The sequence below is a fragment of the Nesoenas mayeri genome (genome assembly GCF_963082525.1).
Source record: "Nesoenas mayeri genome assembly, chromosome: 15".
NCBI lineage: Eukaryota > Metazoa > Chordata > Aves > Columbiformes > Columbidae > Nesoenas > Nesoenas mayeri.
The window spans coordinates 5,578,545-5,605,887 of record NC_137559.1 but is presented as its reverse complement, the minus strand read 5'-3'; the positions used below and the strand labels follow the sequence as shown (position 1 = coordinate 5,605,887).

Sequence of the window (27,343 nt, the reverse complement as noted above, 5' to 3'; positions counted from 1 at the left end):
TCTCTCCACAACACAGCCTGTAAACACGAAAACCCTGTTAATAATGTCAGATAGCGGTTCTGAATCTCCTCCACCGCCAGGCTGAGCACGCATGCCAGGCTTAACTTCAAAATAACTTCGATCAGGGGGAAATTTAAGCCCAGGCGTTAGCATCACACACATCTCAAGAGCAAAGCAAAGCTCGCTTTTCCACTGATACAAAGGAGAAATTTCAACTTCAAGACTTAAAAATGCTGCAGAGCAGTAAAAATGCTTCATTTTGAAGTCACCCTCCCAAAAAGCCCAGAATTATACGTGTAACAGATGCTGACCTCAGGAGCATATCCAAACCAGGACAGAGAAAGGAAGAGATTCTTAAAAAAGGAAGAAATTGGTCGAGCACAGCTCTGAGGAAAAGACAATGAGGAAAGACGATGATTTATTGCTTCTCAGCTCGGTGGTGCCTTTCACTCAGGGACACCAGAACAAAGAGACGTGTCTCACAAGCCGCCTGCCCCACGGCATCTCCAGTCTTTTCAGAGCCATAAAAGCCAAAGCTTGGAGGGTTTAAGGACAAAGTCCCCTTTGGCATCTCGTCTGGGCAAGAGCAGATCCACTCACTCCTCCGCTCCCACCCCCGGGACACGCGGCTGCCCCAAAACCCAACAAGCTTCCCACAAACTCCATTTTCCCCAAACGCCACCGCTATCAAACATTCTGAACGTCCCATCTGCCAAAAAGATAAGAGACCGGTGATACTTCACGTTTCTGCAGCCAACAGATTAGTTCTGGATGTTGTTGGAAGATTTGGGAAAACGTTATCAATAACTTTTGTTCTTAAAGTATAAACCACACAGAAAAAAAGAAAAAATTTAGCATAAAAACTTTTAAAAGCTTCCAAGTGCTCTCCAGGGTAGTCATTAGAAACTACTTAGGTAACAGGAGGGTGATAACAGTGAGTTAATGCAGCGTTAAATTAGCCCTCCTTCCATGCAGAACTTTAAGTGACAGAGGAATCAGTTGGGAGGATTTTTATTTTATTTTTTAAATAATGAAGTTAATGGATTTCCTGTTTTTAGCTCTGTGGGCGGCTGTCATTTTGATCCGTATATACTGTATTTAATTACTCTGTCTTAAAGTAAGGAAAATAATTTCACCTGTGTTCATACGAACTCATGGGCACCAGCATCTCTGAAGCATGGCCATCAAGGGAAGGAGAAGATGGAAGTGAGGGGTGTGTTGTCTCTGGTGATGGGGAACCACAGCAGCTACTGCTTGTTCATGGGACATCTCAACGCCTCAAACCATCCCTCAAAATCCTCCCATGGCCAAGAGCCACTAGCCCTGTGCCACAACTCTTGGTGAGCTGAGGGGAACGAGTGTCAGGAGTGGGTCACAGCCAAGAGAAGGTGGTGGCTTCTCAGGGTTCCCCACCAGCCTCCTCCAGGCACAGCTTGGTTGGTGCTGGGCCCCAGGACAACCCAATAGGGGTCTAACATCTCCTCTGGATTCACCTCCTGCAGCGGGGGATTCACCTCACTTTCCCCATAACAGATTATTAGGATTAGGGTCAATGATGGCCATCAACAAACGTTGATAAAGATCAGCAGGATTTAGGCTGGACACAAAGATGGGGGGAAAAGAAAAAGCTGGGCATCCTGTAACAGTCCACAAATCACATGCCACACAGAGGATTTCATAAATTACATGGGAAGTGATGGAGGGGACTGACTGTGAAACGAGATGTTGAAGAACAAAGCTGGGAACAGACACAGAACAAAAGGAGAGACCAAGGACAAGTGATGCCACCATGACCAGGCGACACGATCCATTCAGTGCTGGTGCTACATGTTGCATTAGGGCGCAGCAGCATGTTCTGCAAGGTCTGAGCGTTCCCACTCAACAAATTCTCAGTGCAAATTCACGCTGATCAGATGAAAAGAACACACGATGGCACAGCCAAGTGCACAGAGTCAGGAGCTTTTGGCTAAAAAGAAAACATGCAAAATCAGAACATACCCAAAGGACAAGAAAGGCAAAGACTGAACCCTCACCTCCCAGACCAGCAAAATTGATGTTTTCCTCCCAGCACTGATCAAGAGCTGATATGGGCCTGACTGGGTCAGAAGAGTAAGTCTACTCCAACTTAAGGTCATGCTGGGATCAGCACGTGGGAACTCTGACAGCACCCTGGGGCTGACACTTCTGGAAAGGTCACCTTGCAACTTGGCCTTGCTACAAGTGGACTCTTTCATAAATGGAACAGGAGCCTCCAAGCGTCTGTGAGAATCAGCATCTTATTCCCATCTGCAGGGCATTCTGAACCTTGGGAGCACCTGCACCCAAGGACACAAGGGTCCTCTGACTGATAAAACGACATCAACAAGGGCTTTGGAAAGTGTAGCTGAGTTTGAAATACCAGAAAACCCTTTTAATGCTCATCTCTTCCAGGTCAGATTCCTTCTTACTGTGCTTACTCTGCACCAAGAAAGCCCACAGATAACGTAGAAAACCAGCGATTTCCACCTTCTCAAGCAACCTGTTGAACACATTTTATCTGTTCTTTCTGGACAGGACCCCTGCGGTACCGTGCCATGTGCTTGCAGAGCTAAATTGCTAAAAACAGGTGTCTGTTGGGTGTTAAATCCATCTCCAGGCTACTTTGGCAGCTTAAGAAACCATTAGCAGCTGTTAACATGGTTAACATGGCAACATTGAGCCTCACGGCTCAACCAGCTTGCTTTCTTCACCATTTCAAAACTATCATTCCCCACTTGCACACTCAAAGCAAGAACAAATTAAAACCAATACCATGAAGGCACCTGGCAAGCTATTTTGCTAGCAGACAGAAGCAATTCTCAAAATAAAAAGCATATTACACAAATTTCTTCTGCTGTATCATGTGAGATTCCCATCACGTTTTAGCCTCATGCAAGCACATGCTTTAGCTTCAATGTTTGCAGGAGATGATAAATACTCACCAAGGGATGACTCCACTGGGTTTCCACATCAATTTTAAGTATACCTCATTTAAAATTTTCTCTGCCTCCCTTATTTTTTCATAACATAGTGCCTTTCAAGCATAGCTTGTATACAGAACAGGGGGGAAAACAGGCTGCATAGCTCATTAACCTCTAAACAGATGCATCCACCCAAAGCCCCAACAGCCACAGGCCACAAGAGTGATAACAAAGGCGTAACCTAAACCTGGTGAGAAGACCATGAGCAGGTTAGGATCAATTTTTCAGTTGAATGTGAAAGGTCATCATGGTGCAGGAGAGGAAATATAGGTCTTGGTGGTGAAAAGGAGTCGAAGAGAGCACAATCTTGCATGTTCGCAGGCACATTGGTTCCCAAAGGGTTGCTCTTACCAGTGCATGGGCCAAAGACACCAGCCATCGTTGTGGTCCCATCGCTCGGCATGACAAACGCTCACCTAAACACAAGTTACCATCAGATGCCTATGGAACACACACGGCAACCACCCAGGACGCACCATCAGCCCCACAATGTGGAGCAGGAGCTGGTGTTTGGACAGCCCAGATCCCACCAACCACGTTCGTCCAAGCAAACCACAACAGTGCTTGAGCCAACAGCCACCAGGATGGAGACGAATGACCACAGGGCTCACGTCCTTCAGTGGTGACAAACTCCAGAAACTACTTTAACCCACACATGGAGCTTTTGGTTACACTCCTGCACCACCTTTTACACCCAAAACCTTAAAAAATAAGCCAAACCAACCAACCAAAAAAAGTAGGATACTATTTATACAAGACAGCATGAGAAAACCACTGCAGTACAGCACCTATAGTACTAATTTTCTGATCCTAAAAGGGGATTTGCTGTGTCTGGAGTGAAGGTTATGTTTAGGATCACAGTGAGGTAAGAAAATGACTATTGCTGTGTTCTTTAGGACATCCCCTCTGTCTGAAGTAACTAACTCTAATGAAGCCTTGGTGATGTAAATCACTGTAATTCAGGAATGGTTTAATCCAGGCACTTTTTAACGTGATGAGCTCAGAAGTCGCCGAAATGACTAACGGGACCTCAACACCCACAGCTTTAACCTCCAGGAACAAAGGAAGAAAGAGGGAGCGGGAGGAAGGAAGACCGAGCGCGGATCTCAGGAAATCAAAAAGCTGCTTTCAAAACTCATCTGATTTTAAAGAGATCTGATGGATACGTAGGAGGAAGCCGCAGTTTTTTGGCAATTACGGGACAAATGCCAAAAAGTCAACGGCATTGGGAAGTTGTTCTTTCCCTGCACAGTACAAAGAGATGAGCAAACACACAAACAGGCAGAAATGCTGATGGTCAGAGACATGAACTATGCACCAAGGCTTCCAAGTTCCAAAACCTCCCTGTTGATACAAAGAAAGAGATGGTGTAGATCAACTATTATTTAATTCAGTGTTTGAACAACTAAACTAACAGATGATACATTGAAAATTACAAACAATAAAAAATCAGAAATACTTCAACGGAATTAGTTTTAGCAACAGCAAATGGATCTGTAAGGGACCGTTCGGATGATCTGCAGGAAACATTAAACCTCCGACGTGACCGACCTTCCCTGGCAAATCTCCTGCCGCGTACAAAGGACAATTTACCAAAACAGCAGAAACAAAACCCACCCGTTGGAGAAGCTGGTGTTCTTCCCATCATTACTCATTTGGAAAAAAAGCCAAAAGTGTCCTCTGGACACCTTTAAAGCCAACCCGTTAATGGATTTCAGAGACAGGGAGGGGAGGAGGATGCAGCCTCCACAGGACACAAAACACACACGGCCACCTCGAACCAAAATCCGCCATTTCCAGCTTAAACAAAGCTAATTAAAACGCTGCACGCCTAATGTCAAGATTTCAGATGATGACCTCTCCATCTCATCCCCCAGAAACAGGCACAATTATTAAGCAGCATGTCAAAATCATAACATTTTATATATATTTTTTTCTGCCACAAGGCAGCCCCAAACATTGCCCTAATTTCGCCTTTTCCCTCTACCACAGAAATTCGCCATCATGATCAAAATATCCATCAGTCTTCACCAGGATATACTGAGAGGAGACAGAAAAATAATTGCAGGAGTCTTAAGATCTCAGGTCATTTCTTTAAGCTCTTTTCTCAGACTGCCCTAATATTTTACTTGCTCTCTACTCATCCAGAGCAGCTTCCACCATGTCAAACACCAGCAGAAAGCAGCTCAGCTTACAACCCACAAAATAACAAGAGTAAATACCTCATTATAATATGCATCTAAAATATAAATTTGTACTTTAGCTGATAAAAAAGGTAAATATAAATCAGGTTTCTGCTGAGGAACGGCCAGATGTAGCGCTCATTCAGCGTTGCTCTTATTAACATGCCATTCGCTATGTTTCCTCGCCACATGTGTAGATATTACTTGTTAAACTTCAAAATCTCAGACGCTGGCAAGAGAGCCGGAGACAAACACCCGTACAGATCTGAACCAGCAGCTGGGACAATTACTGTGGATTCCATTTTTAGGAATAAGCAAGTTCCAGAGTGGTAAGAAAATAAAAAGATAAAGCAACACAAAGCAGGGTTATTTATTTTGACAGCTGCGGGTTTAGCTGGTTTAACTGTTTGTGATGGTTCTAGAAGAAACCCTGAAATCCACTTGGTACAAAGAAGGAATCCTCAGGAATAGCGGCCGGAGAGGTGACGTGGCCAAATGGTGGGTTTTGGGGCTGGGGACGCGGTAAAGGGGTGGCCGGGGGGGTCGGGATGCCCCGATGAGTCAGCCCCACTGATGTGGGGTCCCTGTCACCTCCCCGAGCACGGACAGGCAGATGTGACCCCAAAACCCGCTGTCTGACCCCAAACCCTCCTGGTTTTGTAAGGGTGGGTGTCAGTGGTGGTGACAGTGGCCACGGGGTACCTGCCCACCTCCCGTTGCTAAAATTCCAACAGGTGTCAGCACCCTGCGAGCGAAGCACCCGCAGCAACAACCTGGCTTTGCTTTATTGGTTTAAAATAAATACGAACACGCTTCTCCTCAGCGGAAATTAGACCTAGCAACACTGAGCATTCAGCATTAATATATTCCAAATATTTAACTCCTATTCGCCTGAAGGGCACAATAAATTACCATTTCTCGGTCTTTTTATTTCCTGTGCCTGAAAACGGGTCTTACCCTGATGAACCTCATGTGCTCCAACACAAAGATGCAACCACAAAGGAAAACAATGAGGGAAGGAGAGGATGAAAACTTCCAAAACAACCTCAACATTTCTTACCACAGAAGTAACAAGGACACGTCCAATGTTGAGTTTGTTTCTGCGTGAGCACAAATGCCTTAGTAACCTCCTTTTTTTTCTTGAAAACATTTGAACTAGACAAAAACAGACCTCTTTATATATGTTTTCATAAGCACTTTCTATTTCAGAGGACTTGTATCTTTGCTCTGATATCCACCAGTAGAAGTTCCACAGATAACCTAGGGCTTCCAGGACTTAAGAACTACCAGATCAAGTATATTGTTAACAACACGTTATTGTTAACTGGCATTAACTGCACATCTTCTATGAGAATGATCACTGCTAATATTGCCTGAAGAAAAACAAGGTTCTCAATTCCTGGAAGTTATGAGCCACCCTATTTTTTGGAAAAAACTACACATTCATTTTATGGTTGAGAATGCCAGCTGGGATAAATTACTCTTATTTGCCTAATCTTCCCCAACACTTGGAAAAGAATGTATATTTTTCTTTTCTGGCTATTTTGCAATACTGTTGCCTACTATTGAACAGTCAATATACATGCTAACAAAATATAAAAATAAAAATATTCCTCCAAAGAATATTTTTGTGAAAGGAAACTCCCTGAAGATCCATGCTCAGCTCCCAAGGAGACAGAATTCAACCTCAAATATGGCAAAAATGCCAGCTTAGATATTAATTTTACACTCTTTAAAAAAATAAAAGCAAAACTATTCTTTAGCCTTTTGGCAAAGGTGGAGCCCTGAGTCTGAACACGGAGTCATTGCTCACGTATAAACATGAGCAGCACATGGTTGGCATCTATTAGGGTTTATAATTACCACAGTAAATTAAACAGCATTGCAGTGTTGTTCCTTAACCCGTCCTGAACCACTGCACACAAACCACCATGTACTTTGTGTTCCCTTTTTCCACACTTTGCTGTTAAATCCAGCTAAACAGAATTATTCGGGTAAGAAACAATTTATAAACAGTAATAGAGCAGAGCACAATGATTAAAAGGATAACAACAGTCTATGTAAACACAACTGTTTCTTTACCAAGATACTCAGCAAAAGCAACACAGAGGGCAAAGGAGGGTGATTACAAACCTGAGCCCTAAAACCAGTCAGTTTGGTGCCTAAAAATAATCATGGGCAAAAGCTTCATTTTCCAATTTTGCTGCCACAGAACCGGCTGCTCTGCTGACCCGTCCTCACTGTCCCCTCCAATGTGGTTTCCAAGCCCAAATTCACCTGGGACAGGAGCAAATGTTCTTGAAGAGACCTGAGCTGTCACACTCAACTGTCAAGAGAATCATTTGATGGGAGAAATACCAAGGGAGCGATCAAGAAAATCTTGGAAAGGAAATTAAAACAGATATATACGTTCCGAAAAATTACAACATCCACTTCTAACTCATGTTAGCTGAAATCTATATTTACCCACGGCAAAGTAACTACATAATTGCGCTCTGCAGAACTGACTATGCGAGACTAAACATGTGTCGGGAAGCCTCTGGTCTTCCACAATCTGCTTCAGGCTGTGCTGGTGCCTCAGTTTACCTCCTCTCCTGTGTCATAGAACAGTTTGTGTTGAAGGGACCGTCCCAACTCCCCCAGTGCCACCCCTGCCATGAGCAGGGACATCTTCACCAGCCCAGGTTGCTCAGAGCCCCGTCCAGCCTGGCCTGGGATGTCTCCAGGGATGGTTCATCCACCACCTCTCTGGGCAACCTGCGCCAGGCTCTCACCACCCTCAGGGACAACAATTCCTTCCTCACATCCTTTGGGCCTGGTGGCTCTCACTATAATTCCGATGCCACCACACCCGGCACCAAAGCGACACAGATCTGCTCCCGCGGCACCGGCACATCAGCAGGTTTAGAACTGCAGGGATCTTCATTTCTTGTTTTCTCCTCCATCCATCAAAACAATTTCCCTTGACAGAGAATCAAGTCCACTTGTTATTTCTGTCCCCGGGTTTTGTCCCCCAGCTGCAGAGTCTGGAGAACTGCTGCTGCATCCACAGGGCCAGGGAAAGGGATGGAGGAATCCTGAAGCTTCTGACACAGCAATATTACAAAGCAACAGCTAATATTTTAAGCCTTACAATTCTATTTTTATTCCTGTCTACATCCTGTAGTCAGTAACAAAAAAACCAGCAATGAATGCAACCCTAAATCCAGTCCCATCTTTCCTCTCCTCTAGCCAGGAGATCATTCAAAAAACACAATAACAACAAAAACAAACAAACAAGAAATCCCGTCACCGCACTCACAGGATGCAATCCTTCATTTTAAATTGTCCAACTAGTCAACTGGCAATGCTTTTTTTTTTCCCTAGAAATTCACTTTTAAAAGCGTCAGCCCTTTCCCTACTCCATAGAGTTCTCCACAAACATCTACTACTTATCGCTTCTGCTATAAAACTGTTTGCAAATTAATTCTTGGAGATGTTCAGAGCAGGAATTTCGCACTGTCTGTGACCACAGATTTTGGGTACAGATTCCATAGGATGCAGAGCAGCCGGGTCACAGCCCAGCAGTGCTGAGCAAAGGGTTTGGACAGCCGGTTCATCTCCTGCCGCTCATGCAACCTCTGTTTACGGTCCTGATCCAGGTCACCCCAACAAAATCACTCTCCCATCCCTCCCACAGGTCCTGCATCACGTTTTTCTGTTGGGCATCCCGGCAAACATCTACCTACAGCAACTCCAGAACGATCCCCCTGTGCCCAGCTGCAAAAGCCTTCCTGGTAAAAGAGGGGAGAAGCAAAGCAGCACGTTTTCCCACAAATATCCCCCGAGTTCTGCTGAGAAGCTGCCAGTTGGAAGGATTCAGCAGTTAAATGATAACACAGCAGCGTACAGCGAGCTTCTCCTTCGCCCCTCGCAGCCAGACACGGTCTCGCTGCCGGCAACCTGGGTGGTGGGTTTCCCACGCGTGTGACATCAAAATTCACTTGCGAGGATATTCCGTAGCATATAATTAGAATTTTTGCTTCTAATTTGAAGAAGCGGCTTTTTACATTTTCATATAAACCGCTGAAATCAACCACATTAAAAAAATCACACGGGATAGTGACAACTGATATTAAACAGCTATTCACATATGTCCCAACACCACAAGCCTCGTACACCCGCTCGGCTCTCCCCGCTGTAAAGAAATCCAAATGACTTCAGTGCATAAAATGAACCATATGAATTAATCACTGGCTTTTCTGTCCTCACTCTACAGCGTTATTAATTCAGGCTGAAAACGCGTGTGCCCCAGAACAAAGAGCGATCCAGCAAGGGAGCATGTAGTTCGTTAAGCATTCAAAGTAAAGCCAACCTGGAAATGCAAAATAGCAGGAACCGCTTGGGGAATTTCCATATAAATGGTTATCAATACCCCAAAGCGGCGGAAAATATCCTGCAACTGCTTTAATGCTGAAATTGCAAGTGAATGGAAACAGCTCTAAAAGAGTCGCTCAAAGAATGTCTTATTTTTATCGATAAAAACAAGTATCCAGTCCTTGATGCGAACTTTCAACCGTTAATGGGAAACTTGTCAGTAAAGCTGGGGGCTGAAACTCTGAAAAACTGGAAACACGTGTGAAGGGACCCGAACAGCAGCACCATTTCCCCTGGTGATTTATCACCCATCGGAGCCCGCGATGCGCTCAACCAGCACAGCCCTGCATGGAAGGGAGAGAAAATGTATCATTTAAAACCCACTTGAAATGTGGTAAAGGAACCCAAAGCAATTCTAGAGCACCCGCATTATTTGTTAAAATAATTAGCCTATAAAGCAGCTAATTCTACTGTTCCTGTGCACAGTAGAGTCTTCTACCAAAAAAATTACTCTTCTCTCTAATAAACCTAATATTGCTCAGTTGGGGGACACGGCTGCGAAAGTGACCACTTTGTTTCACGACAACTCACATAGGAAAAGAAGCTGCTGGCAGCCCGGGATTTAGGAGTGAAATAAAACATGTGAGAAAGATATTCATGTACAGGATAATTTTCCAAAGAGAAAGTGCTGACCCTTGAAGAGTGGCATGTGTCAGGAGTTTTTTAATGTAATCTTACTTTAAACTCACAGAGGAGAAGTTCAAAACGCTGTTGGTAACCGTAAGTTAGAGTTAAAAGGTATTCAATAAAAACGTACACTGATTTCTTCTAGACATAAATCCAAAAGGTAAGATTGTGCAACATCAGTACTTCATATTTAATAATAACAAACAGATGGGAAAATATTATAATAAATTATTCTAACTGTCTATGCTGCGTGCCAGAAAGTCTTGGCCAAATTCCCCTGCTTAACTATCTATATACTCTTTTCAGTGCACAGATTGCAGAGCTCTCCATGTTCCTGCAGGCTGAAATCCAGGCATCGAGCTACTTTCTTTTAAAAATAAATAAATATGCGGATGAAGTCACCGTCTGAGCTGCGTCGCAGGCTGACAGCACTGCGAAACAAGAGCGAGGATCCGACCCGACGAGCCGATGCACAAGGAGCCGCCGCACCGACCGCAAGACCCACAAGAAACCCCCAAGGACGTGGATTTATCTTTGCTCCGAGCTCTGGTTCGCTCCTGTATCTGGGGGTGAGTTTTAATGCCCATAATGACATTGCAGATGGAACCTCCTTGGCTCTGCAGCAAGAACACGGGCAAGACAGCGCTGAAATCCCTCCAACTCCCTTCCCAAGGGCTCCACAACCACCACAGCTGGAAATCCTGGAGCCTTTTAGGACAAAGATCTCGGTGCTGCGCCTGAGACACACAAGAGGGTGGAAATGGCCACAGGGCGATGCTGCTCCACACCGGCCCCTGCCCAGGTGATGCTCCCGTGGCTGCTCCCACCTCTGCCACCGGTGTTTGGGACAATTCCCCGTCGGGCCCCAGGTAGGTTAACCTCCTGCTGAAGCCTTGAGATGAAGCGACACACATTTCCAAATAAACATCAATTCCTGGAGCTGGATTTTCTCAAGCTCAAATTTAACGCGTGTCACCTAATGCATCGAATCCTGATTTTAAAGTGTTCTACTCTTCCTTTCCCTGGCCATTAGCTGCCAGGAACATCTGTTTTAAAAGCTGAATAAGCCAGAAGAGGTCTTACTAAGAAGTAAGCCATGTAAATGAGAATGTAATACATTTATCAGTTAAATACAGAGGACCCTCTGGGCAATTTTTCGGTGTCTCCAAGGGAAGTGGAACAGCCCAGCATGCCAGCTCTGTGCTGTGCTTCCCTGCGGGAGATCCAACTGCACTGACACCATTCCAGATTTACACCTGGAATCTGGCCCTTCTGTTTACCAAACTGCCTTGGAAAAAGAAAAAAAAAATATATATATTTATACATATATATATATTTATACACATACATCCTGGCAGCGTTTGCCCCATGACAACTGGCGACAACAACAGTCCGTGCAGCGCACTGGTGACAGCCCTTGTGCAGCTGCGGGGCCGAGCAGAGACGTCACACGGGGGAACCGAGCTCTGCCACGTGCGCCAGCTCTGTTCCAAAATAACAGCATTACCTCAGCAATCCCAAACAAGCGACAAGAACGATTTCCCCATCGGCTCCTACCCCTCATCCTTCACCTTTCCCATTGCTCCTTTCCCCACGAGGAGCCTTCTTGACGTCTCCTCCCTCTCCTGCACCCAGATTGCTCATGGCTTATTTATTACACAGCTTGTTTATTCCCCCCTCCCAATCACCCTATTTTGGGGCATCATCCTTTCTCTCTCACCCCTCCACACAGAAGTACCACCCTATTTTTGGAGAATTTCAGGCTGACTTTTCCCCCCGGGTACCACAGCTAAGCTCCCAGGCAGATCTCCACTGCCTGCAAGTGCAGCCACCCTGTGCCAGCCCCAACTCCTCCTTTGCAGAGAAGCAAAGAAAATAAAGTCCCTATCTGCAGAAAATAAAGTCCCTATCTTGGGTGGTGATAGCCGAGCAGGCTGGAGCTGCAGGACTTATTCCAGCATTTACCATTTCCCAGCCATCCCTGGAAGCCGCCTCTGTGTGGGGATGCAGCCAGCCCTGAGCTGAGCAATTCTTGTGCACAGCTAAACCTCGGGCTAACCCTCGGAATTCCTGTCTATCCTACTCACACAAGCAAAGGGTTCCATCCCATAGGTCTTCCAGTCGAGCTCCAGGTTAGTTGCTGAGTTGGACATGACCCAGAACAGGTTGGACACAAAGCAAAATAGAATAATACCCCGGATCTCCTCCCCGATAAATGTTCAGAATAGATGGCAAATCAAGAAGTAACCTCACAAACCTCCACACCTCAGCTACCTGCTCCACCCAAACCTGGGCTGTTTAGTCCAGTTTTAATGGTAGTTTAATCACCTAATAGCCTGGAAGCATAGGATAGATATCAAACCCCTGCTGCTACAATAAAGCACTGTTATTTTAGGCACTGTGCCTTAATCAAGTAGCAGCCTTTTGCTTTACATGAAGGTCCGAAAGCACCTTGGAGAAAGCCCCATCCACACATGATGTTGAGGGAAAAGGACATGGAAGATGCAGTTAATACAGCCATTCAAGGGTTTTCCTAGAGTAACTATGACCTGGACGGATAATTTTGGCACACGTACAGGCACCTCCCCACACAAAAGAATATTAAAATACAAGAAAGTTGCAATAAAAGCACCAACTGCTCTGAATCAAGACACAATAGCCAAAGTACAGGAGAGATTTCAGCACTGGAAACTGCAGGGTGGAATTTACTTTGAAATCCTGACACTTATCTCTTTTGACTAACATAAAATATGTACCTTGGCTCCCGCTCACTTCCTATATAGGACTGGGAAGAGGATGGCTTAACGCTGCGGTTTCGCCCAGTTTAGAAACGGAAAAGAAACCCATGAGAAAATTATTTCGCCAGACTAAAAATAAATAAATGAATCAAATTTTTTAAGAGTTTAAGGGAACATGGTGGACGCAATGAGGAGGCGGTCAGAAGTATTTGGCTAGGTAGCGTTCTCCTTAAACCAAAAATGATAATATAAAACTGGAATACCCAAGCACTAGTACAGTATTTGAGAAAACACGGCCCCCGCTCAGCTGTGTGCTGAAGCGCACGCAGATGCATCAGCTTCGACTTCCATGCGAAGTTCAGATGATGCTCAAGGAAGCAGCCAAATCCCATGAAGTTTACAAAGACACAGGTTTGAAATGAGGATAAGTCATTAAACATTTTCTTCACACAATTTAGGCAGCTTGCTCACATTTAAATCCAGGCACAGGCAAGGAAATGCGGTGTTTCTGGTTGTTACTAAGCCTACAGATTTGATCTTTATTCTGCTCTGAGGTGCTGCACAGTTCCCTTGCTTTGTGCGCACAAGCACCCTAAGGCAAACACACTTTCTGCCCTAATAAGTGCAACTGTTCTCCAAATCTCTCTGAACCGTAACACACTTTTCTCTAATTTAAAGATGGCAAGACAAAAAGACTTGCAACAATTTCAAAAACATTGACTTCGTTTTCCCGATCCAGAAATCTGTCCAAACCGGTGCGCTCCCACGAATAATCTCCATTTCGAGGAAACAACATTTTTGGACAAAGGAACGTTCAGAAGAAATCCAGAGACGGCTCCATTCATGTGGTTACTCACTTTTGCAGCAATTTCTGCGAAGGCAATGAGGAGTGACAGCCCGGTCCCTGCCCGGGGAGATCAAGGCGTCCGGCACTTAGAGGAAGATCAAACTTGACCTCTGGCTCTCGCTCCATTACCCAATGCTGGGACTTCCACCAGTCTTTATACACGAACACAGAAAATGCAATAAACTTCAAAACACAGACTTGTGAAGATGCGCACATGCTTCAAAAAGGGACTCTGCCAGCAGAAATACATTAACCTCTTCAGCCCTCAGCAGCTATATATCAAATACCCTTAAAAAGATGACTTAAGAAAAAAAAATCCTACACATCACTCCTCCCAACAAGAAAAAGGAGACAAAAAGAATAGATGAGAGCACACTAGGATACATGTACTGGAACTGGCCCTTTGTTTTATTGGTCATGTCACTAGATTTTAAAACATGGCCAAAAAATGCATAATGGCTTTAAATGCATGGCCAAAAAAAAGTCAGTACCAAATGCGAATGGGCAGGAACACCAAAGTGTTCATCCTCCTCCCATCTCCATCACGATGCTGTCACTGCTGCCTCCACACCTGTGGCTCAGCTGGTGGGATTTTGGACAGAGACATTCAGGGGATGGTGCAGTTCTGCTGATGATTCTCCAGACTAATTGCTTTTTACATACTATGACTTATTAACACAGAAAACAAGATCTAGGCCCTCTAACCTGACCCAAATTGCAGGGCATTGCTGTTCATCAAACTCCCCTGATGGAAAACATCCAAAAGCCGATGGACTTCCACTCAAACTTCCACACTCTGGATCAACTCCAGAATACAGGAAGGATGAAGAATAACCCAGTAGAGTTGGGTTCCTTAGGAACACATATTCTCACTGACCTTCCTCAGAGCTCCACACACAACTTCGTTTTGCTGCCCAGTCCCAAGACCTCAATCCTTAAATTTGTATTATAATTCTATCATACACCTGAGGAACAGCCAACATGACAAACTATCCTTAAGAACGATGCTCCAAAACTTTACATTCAGAGCTGTAATCATCCTCTATAAATAACTGCCATAAAACTTTCATGTGATGCATATCAGGTCATTTGAATGGTTAACCAGACTGATAAATCAAATGCATGTAAAAAATGACAGTGTGGTTAATGAAAAATAAAAACAGCAGCAGTTCCTTTGGTTTATTATTATTATTCAGGGGTTATTCTGCACATCAAGGTTTATTTAACTTCAGAAAAATAGAAAAATAAAAATAAAACTTCCTCTCCCATGCCAGACTTGCCCTTTTGATAGAAACATGGCTTGAAACAATCCTGCCCGTCTCTCATCCTCCTCCCATCAAACGCCTGGCGGTACCGCAATGAATTTAAGCAGCACCGTGCTGAGCAGTCTCAGGCTGTTGAAGCCAGCGCTGCCGTGGAGCTGATCCACTGTTTTCACTGGATTCTCCCCAACTTGTCTTTCTCACTAAAAATCAGAAACAACTTTACTGCCTGTCTCCCACTTTCGAGGCGTTTTATGCTTTTATTCCCTAGAGCTGCCTGCTTTCTACAGGGTAAAACCAAGTATATGGGCTGTGCTGACTCTTGGCATTTATGACAAGCAGCAGATATTCTGGGGACAACACGGGTGTCGTTACTCCTGCTCGGCAGCAACAGGCTCACAGAATCACGCTTGGGATCCATCACCCGCGGTGACACAGGTGAGCACCACGGCCAGAAGGGACCGCTCAGAAGCGGGAAAACCAGCAGTAACCCATAAATGAGGTGAGGACACAAAATGTCCTCTGCAATTGCCTAAATACTTAAAAAAAACCACGCACTTTCAAACAGTTGTCCGAGTTCCGTTTGTAAAACTAGAGCAAAAGGAAAGAATAATTGCATAGTGTAGTATTTACAGAACAATTTTGCGGCTATTGTACAAGGCTGGCCTTGCTGAAAGACTTTGCTCCACTTTCGCAGGGGGAGAATTCCTGCTTTTGTGCAATTAAATAAGAAAAACCAAAAGAGGGAGAAGCAACAAGTCCCAGCAGTCGGTACAACTGGGGGTAATACACAACGTGAGCAGGGTCAGAGTGCTCAGACCTGCCTGCTTCCCAGTTTCTTTTAATTTCTTTTTAAAGAAGTGAGCTGGCACTTTCATTAACCCCCGTTTTGTTTTCACTTTCGCACAGGAAGCCGCAAGCGGGAATGCTGCACAAACAAGATTTACAGAAAGGCTTAAGAGAAATCCAGCTTAAGCTCAGGACAGCAGATAACAGAGACACTAACGCCAGGAGAACAAGTGCTGGTTTTATAGCGCGCACAAGTGAACTCAGCGCCGGTACCAAACCGTTCAGGTGTATCTGTGAATAGGTGCACTCCTACCTACTTATAGCAATTAAAGTTAATCAAACTGCATTGTCTTTCTCCAAGCACAAAGATGGCCAGATTTATTTTAAATACCCACATATATAAATTTTCTCTTGTTAAGAGTCTTGTCTGCTTAGACTTTTATGCTTTTGACATTAATACAATTACAGCAAGCACATTTAAACCTTTCCCATAAGGGAGGGAAAGCACCCAGAAGGGGAAAACACATTTCAGGAGGAAATGCAGAGGTTACAAAGCTTTGAATACAATACCCTTGCTATTTGCCCACAGATTTGCAGAAACAGAAGCTATGATTAGAATTGCAAATGACTACACCTGCTCCAGCCAAATAGGGCACTGCAGCTCTACCCAGCAAGAGCATCTGATCCTAGTGCAAAGTCAAGGCAGCAACCAACCTTTGACACTTTTTTGGGACTAATTTTAACCAAAACTGTAAACCTCCTCATAACTGGCGCCATGCACAGTGCAGCGCTGCATTTCTGCTCCACCAAGAGCTAAAAGCTCAGCCTAAGCACCACAGACTGAAACAGGAGCTAAGTGTCTTGGCCACACCAACAACAGATGCTCGGGATCAATGTCCTTCCAAACTACGGGAGACAAGGATCCAACTTCTCTGCTTTAAAACTAATATTGGAAGAAATTTCATTTATTTTAATTTAGACAGTGCATTTATGCAAGCCTAAATCCAGCAGAGCTCCACTCCTGCTAGTCACCCAGTCCAGCTCGCCTTTTTCGGAGGAAACTTCTGCCTGCAAAAAGCATTTTTGTTTGTTTCCTTTTTATTAAAGCCAGGACAAAAGTCACTCGCAAGAGCTGTGGAGAAACAATTTGCTTAGGGAAAGGGTTTCCCAGTTTCTGCAAGACCAGCGTTCCCATTCCACCCACTTACATTCCTGTATTAAGAGAAAATAAAATCGCATCCGCAGGCCGGTCATCGGTTACACAGGTCGACATCCAGGCAACGTGGCAAACAGCTGGAAGAAAATTACTTGCATGGAAAGATCTTGTTGGAAGAAGTTATGTGCTCATTCTAGCACCACCATTTACATCAGTCCTTGTTAAGAAGTATTTTATCCCTTAAAATCATTTGCATAATTGCTGCAATCAAAGGCACTACTTTACAGTAATAACTTTGATGGCAGATTCTTCCTTAAACATTCTTTTTAAAAGGTACCTCCCAAGGTTGGTGTATCCATATGCCAGTAAAAATAAAGACAGGAGGTGACACTCAGGAAGTGTATGGTGCAAAGAACCAGTTGCTTTTTGGTTTGTGCTTTATGATGCTCAAAATGCATCCCAGAACCTAAACCTTTGTGACCCAAACAGCAGCCTTGTTGGTACGTGAGCAACTCCCATTTTTTTCCTATTAATTTTGATATTTACTATATGCAACCTTTTAATGAGAATGTAGCCTCTTTGCAGGCTAGAACAAGGTCTTGGGAGAGTCTACATCTCCTTCAACTTGCCTTCCCTCATTACAGGTTAGCAATGAAAATCATAAAACCTGTCAAATGCATTGAGTACATACATCAGTGACTCCCTGGTGACGTATCATTACTTTGGGGATGCACCATTAACACATGGATGGTCATTTCGGCAGCCGGACAACAAAGAAAACCACCAGCAAAACATTAAATACAGCTTACAAGTTTTGTATTAGCTCATGCTCTCAGCTCAGGAGTTGCAGACATGTACAAATAGGCAAGCTACTGTGCTAAAAAATATATATACATATATAAAATATAACTAAGTCCCTTCTCCAAAGCCCTCGTGGTTTCAGGAGACATCGCAGGAAACCTGGACGAGCAGCAAAGCACATGGATGAGGAGGGAACACCTACAAGATTGCTAGTTGCTCAGAACTTTTGAAGCATGGGACTTGCTACAGTTTTCTTAATGAGCAGGAGATCTGGGCTGCTTTTCTCAGCTGCACAGAAACATGAGGACAAGAACACAAAGATAATGGCTACAGGGCTTCAGTAGCACTGCAAAGTCTATTTTTTAAGATGGGAAAGAACCACTGGCCCACTTTGGAACATAAAACATGGACTTAGAGCAAACAAGCGAAGATCCAATGGGAAGTCAGTGGCAGACACCACCTGGGATTTCCACCCTCCAGCTCCTGCACGTTTTCCTCAAGTCTGTGTCCTCTGCATAATGCAGCTTCATTTCAAACCCCAGCATGTTCCACCCATGCAGCTGCATCACCAGCTTGGTCCTGGGATGCTCCTCAGGGGAAGATGGACCAGGATGGTGGGATCATTGTGGTTTTCTCCAGGTAGGCTCCACATCTCATCCATAGGGCAGCAGCCAAGGACTTGGGGGGAACATTCCCACTTAATTGAGGTTCTCAAACGAGTCAGGCCTGAACGAAGGCACATTGCCCTTTAACGCAGGTCTAATTACATTAAAACAAAATGCTTTCGTGAACATGGAGAAAGGCTGGGGAGAGAATCAGACAAGCTATAAATTAAAGCAGAGGATATGAATACCATGCAAGCTGCAGTGTTGGGGTTAACGTGGGTCTGGAAACAGTTTAGTGAAAACCTGGTGTGGCTAAGGGCCAGCTCTGAGTTTAGTTGCTTTGGGCTAATCGTTTCCTTCAGGCAGGCTACTCTAGCACACTAATAGGTTTTAATAAAAACTTCCAATTGGGCCAGTAAACCCCTCATTAAGCTGTTTTTAAAGCATGAATTTAAGAGCGGCGAGGGTAAAAGGTCACGAGGAGTATTTAATTCACAACGGCTGGCAAAAGGTGCTGTTGTGATTGAAAACACCAGAGTTCAAGTGTCCAGGGCCACATAAACATCCGACTCTGTCACTAGACCTGGTTAAGTGACAGCTTGAAAAATAGATTTAATAAGACAGAGAGAAAAGTTTCCCATTCTTACACGAGAAACAGGAACAGCAGATCACAATATTAGCCAGGAACAGGAATGGTCGGTGAGGAGCCCCATCCCTCCCATCTCGGCTTGGGGGGAGGATGAATAAATAGCAGCCGACGGCCATCTGGGTGTTCAACCCCACGGTGACTCCCAGGGGCGCACAGACACTCGTGCAGCAGCTCCGTGGGGTCTTCTGCTGCGGCCACACCAAAATTCTCCAGGAATAACACATCCCGACCCACCTCCTGGGTCCTGCTGCCGGTGTCTGTCCCACACGCCGTCTGTAGAGCAAGGAACCACAGGAACAAATGCCACCGGGTGCTGCCGTGACACCGACGTGCTGCCGTGCAAAAAGGCAAATCTCCGCCAGCAAGTTCTCTTGCACATGGGGACCCTCACACCTACCACAAAGACACATCTGCAGGAATCCAGGGCTCAGCTCGTGGCGCTGTTCAGACACATCCCCATCTCAGTACACTTTTGAACTAAGCTTTGGACCTGCACTAGTTTAATCTTGGTCTTTTCAACTTACTTTCATTTTCTTCCACCATCGCTGCTCACCAATATAGTGCAACTAATACGAAAACTTTGCCCCTTCCTTTGAAACAGAGGAGAAACATCTCAATCTCATACAGCAAAAGCCAGAACGCCAGCTGTGCACTCTAACATTTCATTTTATGTCAGTTCACATCTAAAATTCAAGATCCCCGAAGACCTTTTAAAATAAAATCCTCCTCGGAACAATTTGCATTGAAGTAAAGAGTGAGGATTTAACAACTAATGGAGAATTACGTACACTCAGCTCTCAACTTTTTATTCTACTTCTAATCAAAACACACTTCATCTTAAATTCCGAGATGATGGATACAATATGAAATTTGAGGGCAGGCATAGGTACAAACTAGATTACTTGCTTATTCCATGTTTACAGACAATGGGAAAAAGTTAGGAGTTTAATTCAACAGTCAGTGATTGTCTTCTCTCTGTATCAAAATTAACAAGAAAGTCTACTGTAGGAGGAAAAAAAAAAAGCTCTTACTTTTAAAATGTGCTTCTAATTCTGGCCGTACAGTTGGCCTGCAAAAGCGAGGCTCTCTGGAACAGTCCCCAAGGAAACATTTGCTTTGGCTCCAAATAGGACACTTTTGTGCATCAAGAGTCAAATAAGATCAGCTGCTTCTCAATCCTTTCCGTTTAATGATCCCATCGATAGCCGAAGGGTAAACAGACGCATTTCTGTCGTTTCTGGGAATCCAGATTGCGGCTCCAAGAGGAATCCAACGGCCACAGAGGTGACGATGCAGAGTCAGAATCTCCCTGGACAGTCGCATCATTTTCTCACACCACACCTGGATTTTCACCCTAAAGAGACTGTGGTTACAACTCCCGGGATCTTCGCAGCCTTCCTGGCGCTCTGCTTAGCTCCCCGCTCTCGTCTCATTCGACCAGTATCTCAGGACACACATCAGGCTGTCAAACTGTCTTCTGAATATCTGGGGCTACTGAACACAATATTAAGGCAGAACGGAAGAAAGAGGTCAAGAACGCCTGTAACAGAGCATCGTCTCTTTCAAAGCCTCTGTTAGAAGAAAGATAATAAATCACTGTATTAAAATCAGGCTTCCACTGGAACAAAACACGTCCTTGGAGGTATCTCAGCCAGAAGCATCATCAGGAATCACTGCTCTAGGAGAGCGCACCCTCGCTCAGAAAGGGTCAGCAACAGCAAAGCTGTCAACACCACAAATCCGCTGAAGCAGCTTTGGTCTTGTTCTAAGCCAGAAGAAAAGATGTCCTTAATTTTAAAGAAGGATAAAATAACAGGTTGATCTTGCTGGTTCTTTCCTGTCCAGACACCACAGCTGCAATCTTCAGAGAGGAGAGGACCCGTCATTTCTGAGCCAGGACCAGGGGTTCTGAGCTGGGCCAACTGGCCCGTGGTGGCACAGACAGGTCACCAAAGCACCTAGAAAGGGGCTCCAACAGAGAAGGCCACGGAGGGAAGCCCCTGGAACAGCAAAGCTCAAGGAGGAGATTTAGGCAGAGGATGAAGTTGCCATGGAAGCTCAGCTCTCCAGGAACAGCCTGGCTGCTGGCCCTGCAGGCGAGCTCCACTGAGGACAGGCAGGAGCTCCGTCCATCCATCCATCCTGTGCATCCATCCATCCATCCCCAAGAGGCCCCGCAGCCTCAGCTCAGCGCAACCAAAGCGATCCAGCGTACTCCAGCCGACGTGCAGCCCCACCAGAGCATGGACCCCGCTCAGCAACCAGAGCCCTGCACGGCCAAAAACGGGGAGAAAAGGGACCATCCAGCCTCCGTGTCCGCCTCCCAAAGGGACCTCGCACACCAGAGCTCTGCCCTTCAGGGAGAGCAACACGATGTCAAATCCACCAAAACACACCATGCTGCACCCAATTTATACCTGAATAACAATAAATAAAGCTGAGAAGTTATTACAGCTCGTCTAATTGCAGAACAGTGCTGGCGCCCGCTCCAGGATTTGCATTGTGGGGAACCTCTTCACCTTCCAAGGATAAATAGTCCAATGTGGCCGGTGCTTTGGGCTGCGAAAGCTCTTGCACGGCTGTTTCACAGCTCATTCCCTCAAGTGAGGAGTGTTTTTAATAACTGTTACCTGACAGGAGTAAGAGCAAAGAGCAGAACCTGTGGCAATACCAGTTGATCCCATTTGGCCTAACAGCTTGTTGTTATTTCCAGACTCCGGAGTTCTTTAAAATTCATAGGGACAGCCTGCAGTTTTAATAGAGACTACCAAAACCCATCCTAAGATGTATCAAAAAAAGCACATTTCCTGGAGGGGAATAGGAAACTGTCAGTATTTACAAAGATCTCTCCAGGATTTTCTTTTCTTGTAAGATCTTGCTTTGAAGTAGATGCTACCAAAGAATAAGGCTTCCAGAGCTCAGCAATATTTAATGTACTTCTACAGCAATGGATGACAATGTTGTTGTTTCAGCTATATTATAACAAAAATATTGTGGTTTTCCTGTATTCTAACAAAAGTAACTCCAGATTTACATCTCATTCATCTTACTCAGAAGTGGCCCTTAAGCCAAAAACAAGGAAGGGAGAGACCCTACTGCGTACAAAGGACTCCAGTCATCCTCACACTTTCCAGTTGGGACATAAAGAAAGGCCAAAGGAAGATAAAACATCACTTGCAAAAAACAGCTTTTCTACAACCATCAGTGAGAGCGGAAAACATACACAGAAGATGAGCAACTTGAGTTAAAACCAAGCTGGGTGTCCTCACTAACCCAACCAAAGCGTGGATTCATATTGTAAAGTCCTGCTGGTTCAAATATCCACATTCTATTTAGAAGAATCATCTCAAAACACACAGGTGTAGGTTCAATTCTCCACACTCCTCTGCCTCTCCGCTTGCTGAGCTCAATGATCCCACCTGCGCTAACACAGTACGTCCACTTACAACTGATTAAAACAATTAATTGGTAAATGAGGCAATGGATGCAATTCCCTGAAGCAGCAGCATCCTCAGTCATTACTTTTGCAAGCCTCTGTCACACACTGACATGAATGGACTTTAACTATTTTCATGCTTTATATTAGAATAACCAAACTTCTATTTGTGACTGGCTGGTGACAACTTGGGAATTTGAATCCCCTTTTCATCCATGCAATGACACAGCATCATCCTCCTCCACCCACAGCACAAGCACCCGGCTGATGGGAGGAGAAGACACGACCAAAGAGGCTGTTTTAAGGCATCACACCATGGCAGCACTGCCCAGAAAATCAGAAATACACTAGCAGTTTTCCTAATATTTCCACAGAGTGAAATGTTTTCTCCTGAGATTTCTAACTTTACTTTTAGATTCCAGCCATGAGTCGGAATAATTAATGTTGAAAAAAACCACAAACCTGTACAAAGCACAAACCAATTTTCCAGACGTCCAAGGGAATAATATCTGCGCCTCACACCAGTGGAACTGCAGATAATAGGAGTAAGAGGTTCTCAACATTCACACAAACTCACAGTGGAAAGGGAGCTGTGATTCGGGAGGAGGGGGGGTCCCTCTCCAGGGATGTCCCTCAGACCTCGCTCGGTGGCCTCAGGCTTATTTAACTACTCGTCTTTAATGTCACCCTCCAAACAATGCTATCGGTACTTAGCCAACCCTTCCACCAATTCCCCTCCCAACTTACAGAATTGACACCAGTTTTCCCTTCCTTATGGGCATACGGGCAGAAAAAATAAATCAGTAGCAGGGAATAGAGAACTGAGACTTCAACGTTTGACAGAGAAAGATAAGAGAAAGCTAGAGTAATGTAAAAGCTACGTACCCACAAATGCATCAACTAATTATTACTGCAGATTTTTTCTCATTTTTATTCACTTACCAAAGGAATACCTGCAAAACAAAATGAAGAGAAAGCAAAACAATTAACATCTCAGTGGATCAACTGTAGGAATCTATGCCTCACGTTAGTTGTATTTCAAACTCCCCATGTTATGAGATTCAAAACATATCTGTTAAGGGGTATGGAAACACGCCTGAAGCATGCAACATGTACCTTAAAGGCACCAAATGGGAAACTGCTGCTATCAGGAAATGCAAGAAGAGTAAATTCATTAATTTTTCCCCCTTTGAAGCCAGAAAAGTCCAGCACCGTGCCAGCCGAGTGCTGGGCACTCGATGCTCCTCCATCCTCAGGAACAGTGACACACACTCACTGCAGCATTTTCAGGTGAATTTTTGCCACAATCTGGTGCATCATTTAACTTGCTTTATTAACTGGTCTTCTCACTGAAATTACCTTTAGCCTTAGCTACAACATAGTGATTTTCAGTAAGATTATCCCTTCCTATTAGAAGTAAAACCCAAAGGTTAAGTTTTAAGACGCTGCTCTTCACCAGCTGGTGTTCACTCCCGTTACTGCTTCAGTCCCACATCGGGGCTTTATTATTAGTATCTGCAGCACATTGCAATACACTAACGAAAAAGAAAAGATAAAAAAAACATGGAACCCCAAACCAAGAAAATACTCCAGGCCTTTCAGAGATTTTCAGAAAGATTTGCTCCTACTGAAAATGCCCTGAATTGGTGTGCAAATTTTACAGTTATACACAGGTAGTTTCAATAGTTCTATCATCCATCAATCTGAATATTTTACTACATATTTAACAATAATTTCATAGAGGGCTACTGATGTACAGAGAGTAATAACTTTAAAACATGCAACAGGTTTAGCTTTCTTAATAAAAGTGGTTCTTTATGAAGATATCTGTCATTAAGGGCAACCTGACTTCACTGTTCTCCACCACAGTTGTGGTGCAGCTCAGCACAAACTTGTACGAATTATTCCTACTCCTTGCAAGAAGTTAAGAACCCCCTGAGGCTCATTTAAAACACACACACAGAGACACACACGAAACGAGGAATTAATAAAATATTGTATTCTTCTGAACCACATTAAGTTTTCTGACGTGTGTCTGTTGCTGATTACATCAATCTCAGCTCCGTAACTTGTCATGTGATGACAGGCAAACACTTGTGAATTTATTTCTCTGAAGAAGCCTGCGATACAAATGCCAAGGAAACCAAACCAAACGGCCCACTCCAAATGCATAAAAGCAGCAGGGCTTCTTGGAGGGATTTTATTTGTTATAGGTACAAACCGGCAGGTACCCAATTCCCCCAGACTTCAGGTTGCAGTTTGGAACCTAATGACCCTTTTTTGCTTTTCAAGGTCCTCTTTTTTGCTTATACACATTAAACAGAAGTGTTTCTTTTTAAAATAGATTTTTTTCCCTACTGCCTGCCTTGCCATTTGAAACATTACCCACAGATAATGACAACTAAAAACATGGGTTTGATTTTGTGGGTTTGGGGCTTTTTGGCAGATTTCAGAGTGACTTTTGAGCTGCACATGGTCAAAACCAGAAATTTCGCAAATTCAAAGTATATTCCATTCGGAATTTCGAAATCAAATTAAAACGTGATGTCATTTCTGTTCCCCGCTTGGAGAAACAATGTAATTAGCCATGACTTGTCATCAGAGGACAAACTTCATGTCACACTTCAAGAGGCTGCGAGTATCATCTGGGAATCATAAACATCATCAAATATTTGAGTTAAACTGTTTTCACCACATCGTCATGCTGACTAATTCTAGCTCAAGTATATTCCTGGAAAGCAAAAATTGATAACAAAACATAGTATAAGCATTTAAGCACATCACTCCTGATGAAAATACATGGAGCTGAGATGGGTTTGAACACGTGGATCTGCAAGAGTCTCCAACCCAGGCATGGGCATCACTGAGCAAACCAACAGGGACCTCCCAAGCCAACCCAACAGAGAACATGACCGGTTCCCTAAACATCCTTTTTTTCCTGTTTGCAAAGCACATAAGATTATGGTTTCTATTTGCTCAAGGGGAAGGAAATGCAGATCGGACAGACCTGCTCACCTACCCCATTAACTGCACAGATCATTTAATGCAACAGTTGTCTGGGACAGGGACTCCTCTGGTAAGTCTGTACAATATGACACGCTTCTAAGTAGAATCTGTTAGTAAATAATATTTGAACAGTGACAGCAACTCATACCTTTAAATCTAATGATGCTTACTAGGAAAACATGAAAATCTATGTTTATAATTAAAATATATAATTAAATTGAAAACTAAGACAAATCTATATTTATAATTAAAAAAGAAAAAATCAGTCCTACCCACCATTCACATCCCAGCAGTGCCCAACACCACAAGATCCTCCCAGCTAAACTGATTTCCAGAGGCAGGATCATTCCCTGCTGTATCTGGTGCTAACAGCTTCTCCCACTGATCTCCACGGAGAACATCCTCGAGGGAAAGTGAACCCAGATGTCAACTTTCATCTCTGTTATGAGTATTTCTTGTTGTCTGGGTTGTATAAATTGGGATGGGGGAAAAGCTATTTGGGTAGTACAGACATATTTCCAATTCTCCACCAAGATATGGCTCCAAAACCTGCTCTCCACAATGGAAATGAGGCAGAAGCTACACCATGAGGTGTCATTTCCCTGTGAAGGATGGAACCAGGACACATTAATCACCCCGGTCATCCCTCCAGTACCTGTCCAGAGAGAGGAGGAGGGAGGGAACCATCTCCCTAGGAGATCCTATCACCTCAGACGGCAGCAGGGAATCTGACAGACACACAACTGGCAGAGCAAAGAGCCCCCTTCCAAAATATAGTAGGGAGGAAAGCTAGATGAGCTGCCTGCCATAAATCCAGGGATTCCACTGGGAGGAAGAAAAAAGGGCTAAGCACGGAAGTACAGAAAATGTGGGAAATCCACCTGCCCCAAGACAGGACTGACCATGTGAGAATCACCTCGGACAGTGATGGAGACTCCATCTCCCTCTCCAGGTGTTCAGCCCAATGTTCCTTCGTATGTATAATATATTTAGAAGGCTTTTCCTTACATCTAACCTGCCTCTTTTCTGCCATGTAACCCAACAGCTTCTTGTCCTGTCCACGTTCAGACAGTAAACACTGAGAACAGCCACTTCCCATCCTCCACCGCCTTCACGCGCTCAGAGATCTCTGTCTCCTTTCCAATTTTTCCTTTCTTTTAACTATTCAAACTCAGCTCCTTCAGCTTTTTGCCACAACAGGCCACTTTCTGCACCACCACCGAGGTCTGCGCCTCTTCTCTGCCCAGCGTGGGGCCGAGGCCACTTCCAGCACAATGTGACAACCAGACACGCAATGCTGGTATCACCTCCCGGCTCCGGGAAGCCTCATCCGCTGCTGTCTCACACATGATGCTCCTAAAAGTTACAGGCTTACGTGCCTGAAAGCTTGTTTGGTGAACCACACTAGACCAACCCAAATAAAGCTGTAAACACTTCAGGACAAAAAACAACGTATTTTCAATGTGTATATATATATACATATTAATATTTACAGCACCTGGAGATCCACTTCCTTAGCTCGCTGCCTCAAAACAAAGAAAAAAAAGTTGTCAAACGCCACTTGCAAGAGACCAAGAGGCTGAGAGTCCATCAAAATGAGATGACAGAATTAGTCTAGTGCACCATTAATTTCAGAACATCATTAGCTTAAACGTGTGGGGGTAAGAAACATTTTTGACAGCTGGTTTCAGTTGCTGCCAAGCCTTTAGTATTGCACAGCGGTCATGGGGGGAGGAAATAAGCTGGAATGGTAGTAAATGAAACCACTCGTCTGGTTTCTGGATTCACTTTATTGTGGTCACAGATCTCTAAAAACTGGGATTCTGCAC

General features: G+C 44.4%; 1 protein-coding gene across 1 annotated transcript in view; it reads right to left on the bottom strand.

The window, feature by feature from the left end:
• Positions 1–27,343, bottom strand: part of LMF1 (lipase maturation factor 1) — a 180,466-nt gene that overhangs the window by 132,134 nt on the left and 20,989 nt on the right. The window contains exon 3 of the mRNA XM_080354157.1: positions 23,451–23,461. Coding sequence (XP_080210283.1) covers positions 23,451–23,461 — 11 coding nt within the window. The remainder of the gene's footprint in view (positions 1–23,450; positions 23,462–27,343) is intronic.